This window comes from Triturus cristatus, chromosome 3_2, assembly GCF_964204655.1.
Source record: "Triturus cristatus chromosome 3_2, aTriCri1.1, whole genome shotgun sequence".
Lineage (NCBI taxonomy): Eukaryota > Metazoa > Chordata > Amphibia > Caudata > Salamandridae > Triturus > Triturus cristatus.
In genome coordinates, this window is record NC_140584.1 from 456579002 (window position 1) to 456598976 (window position 19975).

At 43.4% G+C, this 19975-nt stretch overlaps 1 protein-coding gene across 1 annotated transcript in view; it reads right to left on the reverse strand.

Annotated features, from left to right (window-relative positions):
• Positions 1-19975, reverse strand: part of LOC146857533 (uncharacterized) — an 813297-nt gene that overhangs the window by 310261 nt on the left and 483061 nt on the right. The window contains exon 7 of the mRNA XM_085648075.1: positions 3672-4001. Within this exon, the coding sequence (XP_085504201.1) occupies positions 3672-4001 (330 nt within the window). The remainder of the gene's footprint in view (positions 1-3671; positions 4002-19975) is intronic.

The window sequence follows — 19975 nt, forward strand, 5'->3', positions numbered from 1 at the left end:
TGCTGGATAATGAAAATAGATCAGATTCTATTAGGATTTTTGGCAATGCCGCTTCCATTGCAGCTTTTAGCCCCGGTCTAGGACTCTACTTATCTAGCCTCCAATTCCCCACACAATTATGATCTCCCATCCAAATTAATCTAACATCAATGTACAGAAAGGCTACCCACATTATTGAGTGGAAAAAGTATGCATCAGCTACGTGTTAATCAAACATGCCTCCCCTCCATCAAGGATACTGAAGATAACCTAGTATGTCCCATGTGGGTTCCACACCTCCTGCAATTAAAATGAGACCCCTAGTGCAACCCAGGTCAGGACCCCCTTACAAAGTTAGAATAGCTCACAGCACAAATGAGATCTCACCATTTCTTACCAAGATTGGACATCTCTGCCCTCAGCAAAGGAGTTTCCTGGGGCATGGGGTTTTGAACTCATGAAAGTGTAGATGCTGTAGCTTTTGGGAAATGTGTCTTGTCTCCGCTCATTCCGGGACATACAGTTCTTATTTATAGCTGCTATCTTTCAATTGGGTGAAAGCAGGGGATTGTACCAATCAGTGTATGCCTATCTGTGTGCTTAGTCTCCTCTTCTATGATATGAGAACGTGACCAATTGACCAGTCTTTGCATCAAAAAACGTCTAACCTCCCAACAGTACAGCCCCCATCCCTACAGGCAAACACCATCCCTCAAACTCCTTGTTCACCCCGGTATGCCCCAAGACTCTTAGTTTTACCAATGAACCTGACATGGAATCCCACCCTATCCCAAAAATTAACTATGTCCCTCCCAACTACTTTGTGGTATTGTAGGTATCATTCAGTCACCAAGACTGTCACCCCTACAGAAGAGGGCTCCCCAGCTATTCTGAGTCTACAATCCACTATACAATATTGTGTTTATCCTTGCTCCCGCCCACTCAGCCATATATAGCATAGATCATATTGTAAAACAACCTCAAAATTAATTTTAACATCTTATGAAATGTATCCTCTTGGCATACATTAAAAATATATACAGGCATCTGCATACCCACCTTCCCCAAAAACCACCTTTTAACTAGTCAGTCCAGGTTCTGAACCACCACACCACCCCTTCAGGTGACATCAGCTCCTTATTCCTTGCACTTAATTTCTGCAAGAACTCCAGCCGACCTCTCCAGCAACCCCACTGGGATGTCTGTTTCCCCTGAAGAGGATCTATCCTCTGGCCTCAAAGTCCTATCATCCTGCACCACCACATGGGGAGTCCAGTCACCTCAGTTCCAAAAGCTTCCAGATCATCTCCAGCCTTATATCCCCTCTATCTATGATCCCCTTGCCCAAGGTTAACTCAAGGGAGTGATAGTCCATAGGGACCAACTTTACCCAAAAATTAACAACCAAGACCAGACATCTGGGCTATCAAAGAAGTATTTTTTGCCCTTTGCCAAAACTTGTAGCCGGGCCGTAAACACCAGAATGTACTTGAGGTTCATCAACTAGAGGTTTTGCTTAACTTCTATATTTGATTTCAGTTGGGCTTGAGCCCTCCTGGTCTAATTTAGGTAAATAGCCCACCTGCAGTTTGAGACTCATGCTATTACTATCTCTCGACCCGCACGTTGGATACAGTCACATCCCTTGTTATTAGGAATTTGTGTTATGAGGAACATAGGTGGCGCGCCAGGCATCGGGGCCAGGACAAGCTCTTTTCACTATAAACAGTCCAAAGAGTTCTTGCGGCTGCATCTCACGTTTGACCCACTCCTCCAGAAATCATTGTGTAGCCATGTCCTCAACTTTCTCTGGAAATCGTAGAAACAAGTATGTTTGGCCTGGTCTTCATCGACACTATTTAATCCTTCAAGGCAGCCACCTCCGACTTCAGCTCTGTGATGGTGCCCTCTGCTTATTGCACCCTCTCTGCCAACTTGCTCAGGTCTGCCTGAAGCAGATTGACCCCAAATTGACACAGAATCAGTTTTCCCTTCCGAAATTGTTTGCAAGGCCTGAAAGGCTGCCATAATATCTGCTACTGAGGTGTCCTCTACCACCATCTTCTGCTTGGTGATTTTCTGCAAGCCTGTTTGTGTAGTCGCCTGCTGTGGCAGGGCACGAGGTGTCGTACACTGCATCATAGTGTTGCCCTTAGGCAGTTTAGGTGATTTAGCTTTACCCATATTCGGTGGCAATGAACTTCAGCCCCCGGAATAATCTAGTATCCAGTTTCTAATTGTTACAGACCTCCCTCGGTCAGTATTAACGAATCTTCTCATGTTGATGACTTGGCCCCCACCCACATACCTGCAGACCCAAGTAAAGTGGTTACCAGGTGTCCTTGCTGCTGGTTGAGGTCCCGCCGGGTAAATTCCACCATCCTCTTCATGTCGGGTCCACAACCAGAGCCCCAGACAGACCACAGCATGCCGCTCCAGGACCCTCCCTCACAGTCTGCTCACGTGCCCTCTGCCAATCGGGATCATTCCACTCCCATCAGTCCCTTCAGGAAAGACCAGCAGGGGGGGTCCCTACACTCTGCAGCCTCACTTTTCCACCCATAGGGCCAGGCTCCTCTCCCTTGTAATCAGTTAATTTCAGCCGGTGCACCCTGGCCTGAGTAACCAGTCCCTCATACAGTTGGCAGCAGTTCCAAAAGATGGACTGTATATGCGCTGACGGGGTCCAACTCCTTACCAGATGCCTGCTCTACCAAGCCCCTGGCCACCCACCATCAGATTTGCTGTCACCCACCCATACCACATGGCATCTGGGCCATCTGTATAGCACTGCAGTCCTCTCTGGGGCTCTGGTGCTCAAGGCTGCCTGACTGCACAGCCCCTGGCCATTCATGCTTTAAAGCCTCTACTGTCAGGGCATGGCTCGACAGACAGGAGATTGGGTTGGGAGAGGTAATAACAGTTCCCACCGGGGGGATGGCATCACCACAGCACCTAATCAGTCAGCAGGGTAGGTAACTGCACTTCTTGGGGGTCTGTCACACAGTATTAAGTAGGGTAGGCTGGGTGCTCCTTACAAGAGCATCAGATCGGTGATCTTGCCATAGCCAGACCAAAGGTTCTTCATGAAAAGAAAAGGATAGTTGGTAAGTGGGAACTGTCAAATAGCCAACTGAGTAAAAAAATGGGGGAAACATTCAGGTTAGAAAACACTGATGCTACAACCAGGCCTGTCAGAAGGGTGTGAGGCAGAAAGGGCATTATTGGCAAGGCTGTTTTGACAGCCCATGCTTGTGCTACCATAACATTATTTATATATTTAAAAATTCAATTTGGAGCACCTTTATTCATAACAAGGCAGTTAATACAAATAATAATCCTAGAAAGAGCCCAATATGGATCTGCTGTGTTTTGTATTTCCCTCTTCTTATGAAGGGTTCGGATCAATTTGATATCCCAGGCCCAGTGAAAACTTCTGATATGCGTGAGTATGACAATAAACAACAATATAGAGCATATGGATGTAGCATTGAAGGAGATACAGTTTTGACAGAGGGTGGGATTATAAAGAAGTTTGTACCTAGTTACAATCAATATTATAATGGTGTCAAAGAATGTAGCGAGCATACAATTACTGAAAGTGAGAAATTCAATAAAATAAAATCAGGCTGTGGACAAAAACAAGTACAAGAGACTTTTAACAAGAGGAATTTAAATAATTTGTGACTTACTCAGATATTTAAGTGTCCATTTAGCTTCTTTGTGTTTGGTAGAACCTTTGTGATTCTTCAGACTTTCATGGCCAACTCTGCATATGAACTCCTTCCCAACATCTTTGTTACAAGGAGTACATGTTAGGCTTGTTGTGCAGCTACAAAGTCCATCTGGTCCACTGGTGACATCACTAATGCTTATGTTCTCACTCACTTGTTCATCATTTTTATACCAACTCACTTTAAGAGTTTTTGGGAAAAAAGAATGGATTCTGCATGACAACGTAAGCACGTCTTCAATACAAAGTGTTTCTGGAACAGCTTGTATAAGGTCCAATGTTGGCTGAGCTAGAAAAATTGAATGGGAGTGACATACTTTAAAGAGAGTGCAATTCATATCTTCCATTACAAACATGCATAATGTTTAGTCCACCTATGGCTGTGCACCTGAAGTACTGCATTATTTCCTCTAAGGGTGGCTAATAACACAATTCAAAAACGCAAACAACCTTAATTTAACGGCCATTAAGATAGCCAAATATATGTGATTTCTATACAGAAAAGTAAATCAAAGACAAATTTGGTGTCACATATCAAACACTGAGATCTTATTTACACACCATTAATTGCAGAGAATAGTTTCTAACTCAAAAAAATGAGTCACTTAAAATGATTAGTTACTAGGGGTGCTTCATAAATAGTCCAAGGACAAGTAATTAAATAAAGAAGGATCTCAAGGGTTCATAGACAGAGACATGAATTCTGCTGTGCCTCCGAGCTGGAAATTCCATCCCAGATTACATTGACCTTACTGAGGCTACTCACTTTCAAGGTACCACTGATGTCCTTTCTACACTGAGTCTGGGAAAGAATGGTGCATTTTGAATTTTTACATCAAAGTAGATTTAGAAAGTCCGCTAACCATCTAGCTCTGGATAGAAAGAGAAGCTAGCAAAAAAGCTAAAAAGGGTTTTAATGCCACAAGCTGTTGGACTGTGTCAGTGTGTGAGACACTCTGCTTCTCTGCAGCGCTCAGCTCATCTCCTGCCACAAGCAATGATCACCCAGAGAACTCCAAAATATTTGCCTGACACATCCTACTGAAAGAAAGAGGTTGCAAAACCCATAAACAAAATCATGTTTTAATTTCTCATTAACCTTTGATGCCCTGTTGCAATTATATGAGATGGATACAAGATGGACCTGGCCGACAGCAGATACAAACAGCAATCCTGATGAAACCCAAATAATACAAAAGCTCCCCTAATGCTTTCCACGGTGTGGTGATGGATCTTTCCATCTCCAAATTACCCACAACAACATTAATAAGGTCCTATGTATGCTCATAAAAGCTGTTTCAAAGTGCCAGAAAAGGCAGGGTATGAAAAGCTGCTTCAAAGTGCATGAAAAGGCAGGGTTCCTCAATTCCTGAAAAAATTATAGCTATCAGTAGGCCTAGTTAGAATTAGATAGATCTATTTTCTGACCCTTCTATTGAGAACCGAGTTGATTCAATTGAGCAGATGTTTTAGGTGAGGATTAGGAAGGGCTGACAAAACAGAACAGCTTTTATGTTTCTTCTAAGTATGAGCCGGTCCTGTTGTTGCCTAAGAGCAGGGGGCGGCTGTTTCAGCATTTTGACAAAAAAGCTTAGGGTTTTACTACTGCCCCTCTGTTGGATATGGCCATCCTTTGAGTGGTGCACCCCCAGATGTTTTGCTTTGACTGTTTCTGCTGGCAGTAGAACTCTACTAATGCTAACCAGTGGAAAGGGCAAAGAGTGACTATGTGTTGAAAAGGAAGCTTTGGAGTGGGAGGAGGAGATGAGAGGCAGATGGGAGAAATGGAATCCTGTGTTATATGGTATTACATATCTGTGGGAATAAGAGAATAACACAGGAAAATGTAATGTATGTGCAACAGGATTGTTGCTGGTTGTACTGAAATCTGAATAAATAAAGAGTTAAAATAAAATGTACACAAAGTGCCTGGGCTACTTCTTTCAACATGATGAAATTAGAATACCCATGATTAGCATATTTAAGTTACCTATAAGTCCCTAGTATATGGTACAAAAATGTACCCAGGGCCTGTAAGTTAAATGTCATAAGTGCACTGCCGCACCCTTTGTGCCATCCACTACAGTTGCAGTGTAAGAACGACAGCAGGTCTACCATGTGTAGCCTGACTGTGCAGTTTTAAACTGTAGGTTTGGCCATTTGACAGGCCTAAACCCACATTTTAAATACTATGCACCCTGCAATAAAGGGAGTAGGAGCAGGTAAAATATTAATATTTAAAAGTAGGACATGTAAAGCTTTAATGTTAAACACGTTCTTACAGTGAACAGACCCCAAAAGCTATTATCACTGTAGCTGGGTCAGCTGCTCCTTACTGGGATACAATATTAAATGTAATAATGTTATCTCCTGTCAGAAAACAACTACAAATGTAATTCTTCAGTTTTTTGCAAAATTGTATTACAAACCCACATTCATAGGTGAAGACAGGATTGTAATAAATATTTTGGAAAATTACCTCTAGAAAGATACCTTTTTCCCTGCCTAAAGCCTTTGGAGGCCCATTTACATTAGTCACCTGGTAGCTGAATTGCCCCCTTGATGAGGTGTGAATTAATCCCAAAAGATGACACAAAGGCTTTTGGTGTGAGGAGGTGTACTGTTCCTCTCACAGGATTACCACCTGGGCTGTGCCGAGGAACTTGATTAACTTCAAGGACGCCTAGCCTGTCACAGGCAAATGTTAGCTGACAACTGGGTACAGACCTTCTTTTGTTCTCCCAGTCAGGCAGGCACCAAACCCAATGGGAGAGTAGTTGTCCCCAGAACTAGTTTGGAGTGGCCAAATAGGAGGCGTTGATCAATTCCCTGGCCACTTCACTGGGGTAGGTACACAGGCTCTACACAAAGGGAGAAGGGTTTTACCATCTTGGATTTAAGCAGAGCGGGGCACTGTGGGATTATTTACAATGGGGCACACAGAAAGAGCTGCAAGTGGACGGGTTACCTTGGGAACATTCAACCTAATGGTTAGGGAGTGGGGAGGAGGCATCCCCACCCACTGGCCGGTGCCAGCCTTAAATGTGGCACCCTTGGTCAACTTCTTCAGAACACTTTCTGGATCTGTGGGAGAACAAAAGAGGACTGGATCTGTTGTCTGTGACCTCAGAGGAGCATAAGAAACTGGACGTTCTCTCCCTTCAGAATCTTGGGGACAGCACTTGAGGTAAAGATTTATTCTAGTAGAAGCCAGCAGCAGGGTCCAGGGCAGGTCCAGTTGGAACTGGTCAGCCAAGCAGTTTCAGAAAAGGCCTCTTGTAGTTTGTTATACCCAGGACAAAGAAGAGGACTCCAAGTGTCACAAGGTTGACCTCATGTTCAAGCTACAGGGACACAAGTGTATGCCTCCTAACTTTTCCTGACACTTAGGACCTAGAAACATTTTGGCTTCAAGAGCCTTCAAAGGACCAGGACCAAACTGCCAAGCTGAACCAAGGAAGGTGTGTTGCCCCTGGGCCAAAGATTAAGGTTGTTACTGCTCAGAGCTTTGCCACCACAGTAAACCCATGCAAACTAGCATAGAAGGTATCCAGTCTCTTGGAGCTCTCTTCAGCTACAGCCTGAGGCTTTGCCCCTCGGCAAAAATCCAAGCTAAATAAAAGGAAAAAATCTTCACAGAGTGAAGGTGCCAAAAGTATCTGGCTGGTGAGGCACCTTCTCTGAACACAAAATTCAAATTTCCCTGAGCTTTTCTGCCAAAAGACAATGGCTTTAATAATACCTAGAGCAGGTGCTATCAGACAATGTGGAGCACTCCTCAGCCACAGCTTGCTGTCTTGTTGAGAATTTTTGACTTCCATTTTAGAGACTGAGGGAACTATTTACTAAGATTTAATGCTGTGTTTGCAACAACGCTAATTCTTTTCACCTATTTACTTTCCAGAGTGAAACTTGTTTTACACTAGAAAATCACTTGAAAGTAATGTGAAGCAGTGCATAGCGCTGTTTTGCATTACTTTGTGGCAAGGGGGCATACCATGGGTGGTGCATGAGTGTTCCCATGCAACTACCCAATGTTTCTGTAGCAAAGCTCTATTTACTTAAAAAAGTAGACAAGGTTCAGCATCAGAAAATAGCTCCTATTTCAAAAAGGCTCTATGAAGGAGAAATGCTTTTTTCTCCATTATTTTCTGACTTTGCATGTGTGTTGCACTGTACAGCACACATACAAAGTGAGAACATTTTTAAAGTTAGTCTAAGCATAGAATGTTGAACCTGAAGAGTTTCCTTCCAGTACAAAACCTATGATAGATGGAGACACCTTTGCACTAAGGTGCAAAGTGTGTCCGTGGCGCATGGCCGGACATTTCTGCACTGGTGTTAGGGACAGGGGAGGAGAATGCCATATTCCTGTAAAAATAGTGCTCTCCTGCTCACTCCCTGTCAGGCAATGCAGCGCATTTGCGGCTGCTGCACTGTGTTGCGTGACAAACTGGCAAAACTGGCCTTAAGTCAAAAGGTAAAACTTCTGACAGGGTCGGACCTGGTTTCTGTATCCAACCCGTGCTCCATTGAGGTCGACCTTAACATGCGCCTCGGTACTGGTCAAGCGCAACTAGATTACCATTATTGCTACCTAATGCTTTTTTGTGCGATTTTGAGCTTTAAAGCTTAATAATTTTGATTTCCCTTACAGGATTTGTAACTTTTTGCTGTCATTTTATTTATTAAAATGTGCTTTATTTATGTAAATTGATTTGGGATTCTCCCTGTATTGTGTACTGATTGTATTACTGTTTTGATACTGCATGAATACTTTACACCTTGCCTTTAAATTACGCCAGTCTGCTCTGTACCACAGCTGCTGGGGATTGAGTTTAGGTTAATTAGTCACCCTGATTGTGGTTGTAACTTTACCTCAGTGCTCACCCCCTTAATTAATACCCTGATTTATCCCTCATTCTTTTTAGGTCTCGCTAGCGTAAGGCTGCGCGCATGCGCAGTCTCGCTGGCAAGATTGTGTTGACAGGGTATTTTCAGTAAGGGGCATTAAGCTCCGCCCCTCTTACCCATTGGCCGGCGTCACCGTTTATGGTAACCGGCGGCCAGTCATTGGGAAAGAGGTGCCGGTGACGTTTTCGCTTAGCTTTTCGAGCCGTCCCATTTGGACGGCCTCGCCTGTCTTCCTTATGCTGCAAAAGGTTTCTTATCTTTATGGGGCCAAACACATGGCCCCATAAAGAAAAGAAACCTTTTAGCAGGCATGGTGAGCACTTGTTTTATTTTTGACGGTGCCGTCGTCTCCGCAGTGCAGCCACAGTGCACCACTTCTGCTGTTCTGCTGGGTGGGGGGTGAAGGCTTTCGCTACGCTGCCCCCGTTCTATCCCTACTACCACCAGGAATGGTGAGATGAGACCCAGCTCACCACTTCAATCCGTGGTACAGGCGGGGGTGGAGGCTCTGGTCATGCTGCCCCATGTCCACGTGCCGATCGTCCTTCGCAGCCCACATTAGAAAAAAGGGGCAAAAGTGAAGCCCGCTGCTCCTGCAGCCCTTGCTGATGTCGCTCCTTGTCCCGCTGATGCTCGCGCCACAACGCGATGCGGAGGGTCTGATCCCGGCTGCCGTCCTCATCTGGATGTCGGGTAGGTCACCACAGCATTCTTTGTCTCAGGTCCACGGAGGGGGTGCTGGGGGTGCGTTGCCGGTAGCCTTAGCAGCGGGAAATTAAAAATTATTTGCGGGTTTGCGACCCCCCTGTGTTCAGGGGCAAAGTCCGGCTTCGGGACTGCGGGATTCGAGCCCGTCCTGTTGCAGCCCCCTGGAGTTCAGCAGCCCAAAATGGCTGAACCACCAACCCCATCCGTACAGCACTGGCCGGACCACCCTCGCTGCCTTGGCAGTAGTGGATGGGTTTTATTGGAAGAACTATAAACTAACATCATTTTGGTCCCTATTTAAATAATGCACAGTTTTGTCTCTGGAAACATATGAGGGGGTGCGAGTGCTTTGGCCACCGGAGTATGTCCGTATCCTGTGTCCTGTGTCAGTCCACTCCACCGTCCATGCTTGTGAATCCCTGATCTTTTGTGTGTCTCACTGTTTCTTGGGCCAGTTTGTGTCACTGTCCCCTTGTTAATGTTACTGCCTCTTCTTCTATGCCCCCAGCATTGGTGCTCTCTCCCTCCCCCTCTCTCTCTCTCTGTTGGTCTCTCCCTGACTGGAGGTAATTGGGAAGGGTCTGGGCATGTGTTGCATAGCGCCTAGTCCTGGTGTACAGGCTGTGTTTAAAAGATTATGTTGGTACACACACGAACAGCGGCGCCGAAAATTAAGTGAATTGCCCAACATCACAGTGTTTTTAAAAAAATCCAGCTTTAAGCTCAGGTTTTCTACGAATCACAAGCAGTGATGTGGTCTGTGGACCACCTTTTTCTCGACGTGTGTGGTGTTTGTGGGTGGGAAGAAGTGATGTGCGGGGGGAGGGGTTTTTGTCCCCTGCATAAGTTGTGACTTCAGCTAATGGAATGGTGCGCTATTTAAAGCGCCGAGAGTGACAGTGCAGGCTGCAGGGTTTACTTTCGTGCACGGGTGCGTGCCCGTCTTGTTGTCACTGCTCTTGTTGTGATGTGTGGAGGCTGTATATCTGTGCTGGGGGGGGCTTCACAGTGGGGGCTAGTAGCGAATAAATGGACTAAGGGGTAATGTTAAAATCAGGGTCCTAAGTGACACTTCCTGACAGGTCTTGCTGCCTCCCAGAAGCACAATAGGCGCCCTCATCAGAAGCCCGCTGAATGGACCTAGTGTTTTATCGACCTCGGAAAGATGAAAGGTCGCGCCAGTCCCACCGGATTGACGTCTCTGTGGACGGCTGATCGGTTATTCAGACAATCCTTGCAGTGCATGCATCCGGTTACAAAATGTGGTGCTCACAGCGCTTCAACTGTGTCAGGGAGCTGGATATGTGAATCATATGTTGTTCCAGTTAATATCTATGTTGTTAGTATCGGTCGAATTGGTAGGAGTACTAGCGAGGGGGTGGTTTTAATGTTATTACATACTTATTGGTCGTAGTAGAGGTGTTTTTTGTTATTATCGTCGGTAGAATAAGTTTGCATAACACTTATTTCTCGTGCGCCTACATCCGAGCTAAAATAACCCCGTTTCCATAAATAGACAGCAGAGTAGAATGATGTGGGATAGTTGTCAAATTCATGCCCGTGGGTCTGGTATACTTCTGTATTAATCCCGGCTTTTCTACTTCACCAAATGATGTGATCTTGGGCAGATCACCTGTTCTTTGGCTCTCTTGCCCGGCTTCATTTGAGACATTTGTTACAAAAACAAAAAGATCACTAGATAGGTGCCAAAGGCTTTGCAAGATTTCCAAATATTTGCGCGTTTTCAGTGCATCTCTGCGTTACTAGCGCTTGTTTGCAGTGAGGCGCAGATGGATGGGCGGCCATTGCCGCCCCTCTATTGTATGAGTTGTTAAGTAAAGATATTCTGAGGTGCACGTCCATGATTGCAATAATCATGCGGCAAAGGCTGCGAACGTTCAATCACAATTCCAGTGACCCTGACTATATAACACATAGATGTTCCATTAGAAGTTAATGTGAAATTAGGTTTAAGAAATAAAACCAAACCGCACAGAAACTAACCAGTTAAGTTAGGCCACATCCCACGCCAGGAGAACCAAAACTGCCCACCCCTGGCCCCTAAAAATGGTTATCATCATGATAAAGCAAAAGCCAAAGGAAATGATGGACGGAGTGTTGAACATTGCAAGCACTCACCCCCAGTCAACTGATCTGGGTTTAATCCATCACCGTTCTTTAGCCCCTCTGCCACCCCAGTTGCATATGGCCATGTCTGAATCAGACATGGCCATATGCAAATCAGTCTGACCCTGTGCCTCATGGGAACAGTCCAGCCCGAACTGCCAAGCCATGTCTTCCCTGGACCGGAAACAAGCTTCCTAGGACCGGTTTCTGGCATTTCAGCCGTCTTCAGCCAGGCTTGCTTGAATCCAGTGGCAAAGTGAGCAAGGGACTCACGTCTGAGCATACCCTGCCAACTTATGGCGAACAAAGCAAAAACCAAAGGAAATGATGGACGGAGTGTTGAACATTGCAAGCACTCACCCCCAGTCAACTGATCTATCATCATGATAAGCCACCCCCCACCCTCTAATCACACAGGGGAGGGGCTGGTACTCTACCATGCACTAACTGGGCCACAGAGGCATGGAGTCGGCATGAGGCCGCCTCCCCCACACAGCACGTTCCTGGGACATAACCAGATGTTCCCCGATGACTAATGGATCTGCAGTCCGGCCACTCTGCAGAGCGATGCTCGTATATGTGATAGTGTTAATTGTGTGACGGAGGTACACAGCTGTCGAAATCTGGGAGCAGCATAGGAAACGACAATGCAGTGGGGGAGTTGTATGCGTGGGTGCAGGGCCTCACCGGTGCTGAGCACCGGCAGTAACTTTATCCTATTAGCATTACAAATACATTATATTTATTTTGCTTAACAAAACTCACATTGACACAAGACATTAACATTTACAAAGCCAATAGATCGCACTCATATAAATGCAATTAATAACTTTTCCATTTACAAATTTTAACACTATTTGCGTTTTACATTACAATCATTTTAATACATTTTTACAAAACATAAAGAATATAAAAAACAATGTCATTTACAAGGCCATTTACTCAAAACAATGACACTGCGAGACCTATTGCACTGAAAATAAATGCTTGTTGTTAAATGATATTGGAGTATTTGTCTTGTTGTATGTCGATCTCAGGTGGGATAGTGTATGCGGATATTGAAGTGTTTAGACAGGTATTTCGTGCCACAGGTATAGAAAATTCTGTGAGTAATGCACAGCATGTTGAATGCTAACATCTGTTTGATCTGTAACCATTGTGTAATCTTTGCAAGGGAGATGTGATCAGTTTTCTTGAGATCTCGCTACAGACAGCTTCAGTTGCCAGTCAACATATTGGCTACAATGGTGTCTGTGACAAACTTAGACAAGAAAGTCATCAAACCATAGGCAAGGGGCAGACCCAAAACTCACTCTGTTTCAATTCTCTGTTCCTGATTTAATGAATTTCCCCCCTAATCTTGTGTATGTTCTGTCCTTGGAACACTTAGGTTTTTGAATGTATCCTTTCCCTGCTGACATTAGAGAACTATTTATCTTTAGACTTTTTTCTTTTATTTAGGATATAGTACTTGAAATGAGTACATGTCCTACTCCTGCCGCACCCTCTCTTGCTTTCTTTTGTTTCCTTTCTCCCAACACAATCGCTCTGCCCCAACCCCCTGATTCCAAAGTCATCCTAGATTTACCTTGCCACCCCGCCTTGCCTCCGTATTGTTGCCCCCACCAACACGGAGTACAATTGTGGCTTGGTTTCTCTCTCCCCTTCCTACCTCTCTTTCGAACCGCTGGCCCCATGCACCTCTCCAATCATTGGATTTGCCAGGTTTTGTACAGTGGCACTGGCACTGGCAAAGCAAATAGAGAAGGCCAGCATCTTAGAATGTTGTTTTCTATATTTTCATGATTGCCGTCTTAGAAGGTTAAAAAAATAACATTCCAAGAAGGTTAGCCCACACTTTTATCTGTGCAAGTTGGCCACTGCTGTTCTTTTAGCTTTTTCATATTTTGTGAAAGTGCAGCACAAGCATTGGCAATGTTATTTTGCATACATACAACATTGACTCAAAGTTGCATCTATATACAATGTTCTACCATCCTGGCAGCATGTCAGCATGGTTTATCTGAGCCTTGAATAAATATAGAGTATTTTACCCTACGGAGTCAGGAGTTTCAATGATGGGTGGTTCACTTAATATAATTTAGATGTGGGAGCAGAACATAAAGATCAGACTAGATATCATCTACAGTAGAGACTGTTGTCCAAAACCTTTTCTCTTTCATGAATACTCAGTGACAAGACATAGTAGGTGGTGCGCCGCTATTGGACCCGTGGTATTCCACTTGCATACCAGAGTTATGGGTTTTGGTAAATGGGAAAGTCAGGAGCGTGGCATATACTTTCATCCTACAAATATGCAACAATCTATCTTGCTGAGTGAAGTTATGCAGGAATGTATTCATTCATACCAGGGCTGACCCTGGAGGTCTTCAAGGTGGTGGACCAGGATGCAGTGGTCCAAGGAATTAAAGCAGTGGGAGCAGGATTACTAGCAGATAAACTGGAACTGTTCTTATTTTGTCCTACCACAATTCCAATAACTGTACTTCTTTTGTGCAACTACCTTAGCAACTTTCCAACATACTATGTGAATGGTCATTGGTACAGATATTTACAAAATAGCTCACTATAACTTTCACTGGAACCTAGCACAGTATTGGTAAAATTAACAATGTGAACACAATTTTATATATATTTCCTTGTGTTGGACAGAAGGTCGACATGAGTATAAGTGCAAAGGATTGATAAGAGTGTGTGTGTCATATGGCCATCTGCAAGGAAATGGTTTTACCACCAGCCAAATTATAAATCCTGTTCATGTGGCTTTAGCCCGGGCACTCTTGCTGGGAACCTTCAAGTGTATGCTATTGCAGATTGTATAAGCTATCAGCGGTCTGCCCAGAAGATGCAGAGATCCACCCATATTAATGGATGTTCTGTCAGTGACTGTCGAACTGTACTCCATGATTGACTCACCAGAGAACCAGTGACTGTAAGTCAGCCATAGTATATACCTCGATGAGTTCACCCGAACGTAGCACAGATGGCCCTATAGAAATGGGCTTAAAATAGCCAGTTATTGTATATCTTCTGAGGATTAGTCCAGGGTTGGCAATTGTACATTCCAAGGGGCCCCAATGGGTGACCTACTACTTCCTGCAATACAGAGTGTTACACTTTGTTGGAAATTACCATCTTTTGCTTGGTATTCCCCCAAATATTTACCTTCTTTTACTGAACCAGTTTTTGAAGGCCATATGACTCTGTGCACTTTACTCCTGCTAACCAGTGGTGGAGTACTTGTGCTCTCTCTTCTAACATGGTCAAAGTGGCATATACCTAATTGGCAAATTCAATATGCTTATAAGTCCCTTGTATGTAGTAATACATGAACCCAGGGTGTGTACATTAAATGCTGCTAGTAGGCTGCAGCACTTATTGTGCCAACAACTAAAGTAGCACTGTAAAACATTCTCAAGGTCTGCAGCCTGTGTGTGCTGTTTTAAACTAGGTAAGGTATAAAGGGTATTCAGTTCCTAGTGAAGTGTGTTTGCCTGTTCAGGTCAATATTGGTTCCACAGGGTACGCTGGGAACCTGACTCTGCAGAAACAAATAGGATAAGAGGTACTTCTCAGGAAAAACTTTAATGAACAAGTTCTCCTACCTCTATTAAAATACGTGGTGCTATCTACTAGAAGTTATTATCTAAGATAGCTGTAGGTCAACATGTTTCAAGCTTTAATTTAGTCAAATCAATGATCTAGTAGCTATTCTTCAGGACCGATGTTACCTAATCTACTTTATGACTAAAGTTTCAATATATAGGTTCATGGATCTACTCCCATTCATGCATACATTTTTTGCGCATTGGTTTAAAAACGTATTTTGGCGATGACCCTAATCGGGTAATATTTATGACTCCTTGAGTCATGCACACCGGCACGCTACTTGCCTGAGTTTTTAAAGAGCAACACTCTGGACGACCTACCCTCGCTGGCCGACTCGGAAGCGAGGGTAGGTGCCTAAAAAATGTATGTGTGATAGGGAGTAGATCCATGAACCTATATTTTGAAACTCCAATTAAAAAGTAGATTAGGTAACATAGGTCAGTGCGCAATGATACCCCAGAGTTGCATAACACAAGTACAAATCTGCTGATGAGGTACAAGATCTAGTCAAGGATGCTTCCATTTATGACAAGTTCCTGAAGTCTCTCTAAACAGGAGTGGAGGTGGAGGCCGGGTCTGGTGGCCCAGTGGGCCAATGCAGCCCCTGAAGGGGCCTGTGCTCGACCTCATGGTCACAGGTTCAAATCCCGGCGGGTCCAATCAGCCTTTCATCCATCTGAGGTCGATAAAATAAGTACCATTGAGTTGGGTAACAATAAACATCTGATATTCAGTGCCAAGACGCCTACGGGTAATCGTGCACTTTACAAATACACGTGTTATGTTATGTTATGTTAAGTGTGCTGATTGTGGCAGACAGGTCAAATAAAGAAATGAAGCAATGGCATTCCTCTCTATGGTGGTCTTTAGATTGTCCCTGATGGAGATCAAGTTAATTCCTTGTTTCTCCTAAGGCAGAACGTAAGTTGGTGAACAGAAAGTAAATTGTTTTCTTCAAGGATGTTAGAAATTTCATGGAATGATGCTCTTTGATCAATTTTTCAAGGAACTTGCCAATAAAGATTGCTCTCTAGCTGACTGAGTTTGCTGGGTCACAGCTTCTTCCTAATGGGCAGCTGTATGCAGGAGATTGTGTAAGGTTTGGGTTGGAGCAGTCATTGACAGGAGGATGTTCTTGAACATTTGTGGCAGGCAGGGATATGAAGGAGAATCCACATGCCCATTAGCCTTGACCTGATTTTAAAATTTAACCATGAGTCATTTAGAAGAGGCTATCAGTGGTGCTTGACTGACTCTAATGCTTGGCTGGAGTACCTTCGTAATTGTTTTGCCCCTATTAGAGCTGCAGTACAATCAGAAGCATATTATATCAAGAGAAATGGTCTTATTTGTGAGTGTATTTTTGTATTAGTGCATCCCTCCCTAAACATCTACTATTTAATTACACCCATATTGCCCTAAACCCCACGATTTAGCAATAAGTATTCCCCATTTTCCACCCACTCCCCATCCCTCTATCATTTACTATGAAAATGTATACCTGCTTGTGCAGAGAGCTCTGCACATGTAGCAAAGACCGCAATATAACATCATCCAACCACATGCAGGCATCCACATAAGAAATTAATTCACACACCAAGCAACCTTTTTTCCTCCACTATGTCAGAGAATGTCTTTGGAGCTTTGCTTTTCACTTTGAAGAAAAATTATTGGAGGAGGAAGATAGGGTTACCAAGCAAAGTACCAGCATATTTGGCATGTCCAAGGAAGCACTCATTGCCAGATTCTACTTTTTACCTGGGTTGATCCTTAATTTGGTTGCAGATTGGGAGCAGGAGTCTGATTCAGCTACAACCCGCTAACAGGTTATCACAGCCCATGGCAAAATACGGACTTCACTCAATTTCATAGCCACTGGGTCTGTCCAGAAGTTCAGTTCAGACAGTGTAGGCATAGTACCGGTTGCAAACACTGAAACTGGCTTGCCTTTAATGAGATGCTTCAAAGGAAAAATGTAACTTTGTTTTTTGCCAGTGACTGTAGCATGGCTGTAAAGGGTGGGAAGGACAATGCAACCAAGGACACCTACGACATGAGGGAAATGGACAACAGCATAGACTCATGTGGCACTTCAGCCACCTCACCTCAAGGAACACCTTTTCTGCAACATACACCACTCTTGCATGGTGTTTTGGTTTCTGAGGATCTCAGTGGTACAGGAAACAGGTACGTTATAACATCTCACACTGGGACCTCATGTGCATTTGGTGGATGGCCTCTCAGTCATACTCACTCATTACTCAGTAATTACACAATAAATACACATCACCCTTACAGTAACTGCATATATGGATATATGATATATGATGCAGTACATTTAGAACATAAGCACATTTTAAGCAATATCCAATATTTGATAGGTGTGATGCCGGGTATGCTCTCTCCCCAAGCTCCTCATACCCTTCGTTCATCCAGCCACACTATTTCATCATAGATACAATATGGCACACCCACGTACATGAGTCATCAATGATCACACTTTAGGTATCCTTAGGTTGGGCTTCAGAATTCCAGACGGTATGGTGTGAGAGGGATTTGCTGCCCCGCCTTGAAACTGTGTGCAAGATGCAGTAGACTGTCATGTGGCAATTTTGTGCACCTTGCAACAGAGGTCACACCCAGGTTCCCCAAGTGGGTTAATGTATGCAGTGTGGGTTCTAGTAGCTGACTCATTTTTTGATTCACTAGTTTCACTGCTCCATTTATCTAGTTGGTTAGTACCTAGCTCATTAGCTACCGGTAGCTCACCAGCTACCTGTAAGTAGCTCTCCAGTGTGCAGACCAGCCTAGTAGTTTAGAAGTTTATGCTTGGCCGAATCATTATATTGAATATTTTGAAGCATGTGAATTCGAGATGAAAATGTGTATATTTTCTGAAATCGTATGCAAATATTTGGAGAAAAATGGCTGAATTTTCAAAATATATTTACAGATAATATTAGATTTAAAAATCATGCATTGTTGGAGAGACTCACTACTAATTTTATTAGCTTTTTATGTTATTGCTGGCAACCATGCCTGAGGCACAGAGGTGGTCACTTCTAGTAATCTTGCATATAGTGACTGCTAACATAATCTTGTCTGATATGGTCACTATTACAACACTTAAAATACTAGTAGCTCGGGACAATTTTCATTGAACTTAAGTAGCTCTCATTACAGAAAAGGTTGGCGACCCCTCTAGTTAGTGATAAATGATGGACTATTATGTAATCCACATATACCATTCTGACAATCAAACATGCTATGCTCTATTTATTAATACAGTTACCCTTCACACCCATTCTTCCATCTTTACCTTTGAACACTGAAGTTAAATCATTCACATAGTATACTCAAGTACGCATACATATACCGTAACACCTTAATTGTCACATGATGTACCTACAATTTAACTGCTTGTAATATTTATACTCCTACGACAATTCATTGGCAAAGTCTGTAACCTCCCGCAATATGGCTGTCTTCTGAGATCAGCTGAAGGTAAATGGAGGCACCACTATGCATGTGTTCGTACTGTTTGAACACAAATGTAACCACAACTGCGTTCTCCTCCTCAGTGAAATACCTCTTCCTCTTGAGTGGTACTGACTGCATCGCAGAGCCTGGATGTGGTTCCTGTTGGCTGCAAGGTGACACAGTCAAAGAGTAAACAGGCAGAGCCTAGAGTCTAGGCTGTATTTCTGCAGTTGGACATGAATAAGTGGCAGGTGTGTATGATTTTGGGCATGTATATAGTACATGCCTATTCTGTGCCATTCAAGGTCTCCACCTAGGTGGCAGAGTTCTATGTCCCATTTGTAACTCACTTGTAGTAACTTTACGGTTGTCAATACTATCGTAGGAGGCTCCACTCTCAGTGGCGAGGGAGGAGACATGTAGGTCTACACTTAGCTATTCAACTCCGTTCAGAATTGGTGCATAGCAAAAAAGTGGAGAGTTACACCTAAGTGTATTACCAAATATACACATACACTTATTACCCAATTCACGAAAGTAGATATTTAAAGCAAATGAGTTCCAGCTCTGGGAAGGGCTGAAAGTGTGCACCAATAAAGAAATCTATACATGCTTTCCTTAGGATGCAGCAGTCTTACAGTTTCTATGAAAAAAGATCAAACCTTCACGGAGTCCCTTTTTGCTGTAATTTAATTCACTTCTTAACATCCGAGGCATTGCTTTGGCATAACTATATTATCTGCACAATTGTTGCAATTATACAATTTCGATAATTCCTCAATTTATTGATAAATAAAAAATGTCTCATAATAGAAGAAATCACATAAACAAGTTCCAAACTACATGATTTAAGGATCTATTATTTCAGTATAAAATGTCTAAAAAAGAAAGAATTAAGTTTTGCTTTTAACAGGATTCAAAAGACAGCTCAGTAACTTCCTGGGATTCAATATTCAGTCATTTTTGTTTTATTCTTTATTTGTGTATTTAGCACTTCTAGCATGCAGTATATACCATCTCATAGTGACTTCAGTGACATGACATTTTATTAACTGTACAATTAATTAAAATCATTACAGTAAAGGTGCTCATCATTTTGCAGCTAGTGCAGATAATTAAAAACTGTTATTTGTAAAAGGAGTTTAAAATATGTTTTGATAAAAATAAAAAGAATAAAAAGTTTGACTCCCCTCCCAAATTCCACCAAAGTCAATCTTCCCCAGAGTTTGTGTTTATGGAGGTGTGACTTTGGTGGCAGTCCGGAATCCCGTGTTGTTCTATGGGTGGCATTATAAACGTATGTTTCATTCCCCTTGGCCTCTGGACCATTAACAATGAGAGGGGCTTTCCTGGAGGGGTTGCTGGAAGTGCAGACAAGCATCAATGCACGGTCTAGACCACCTC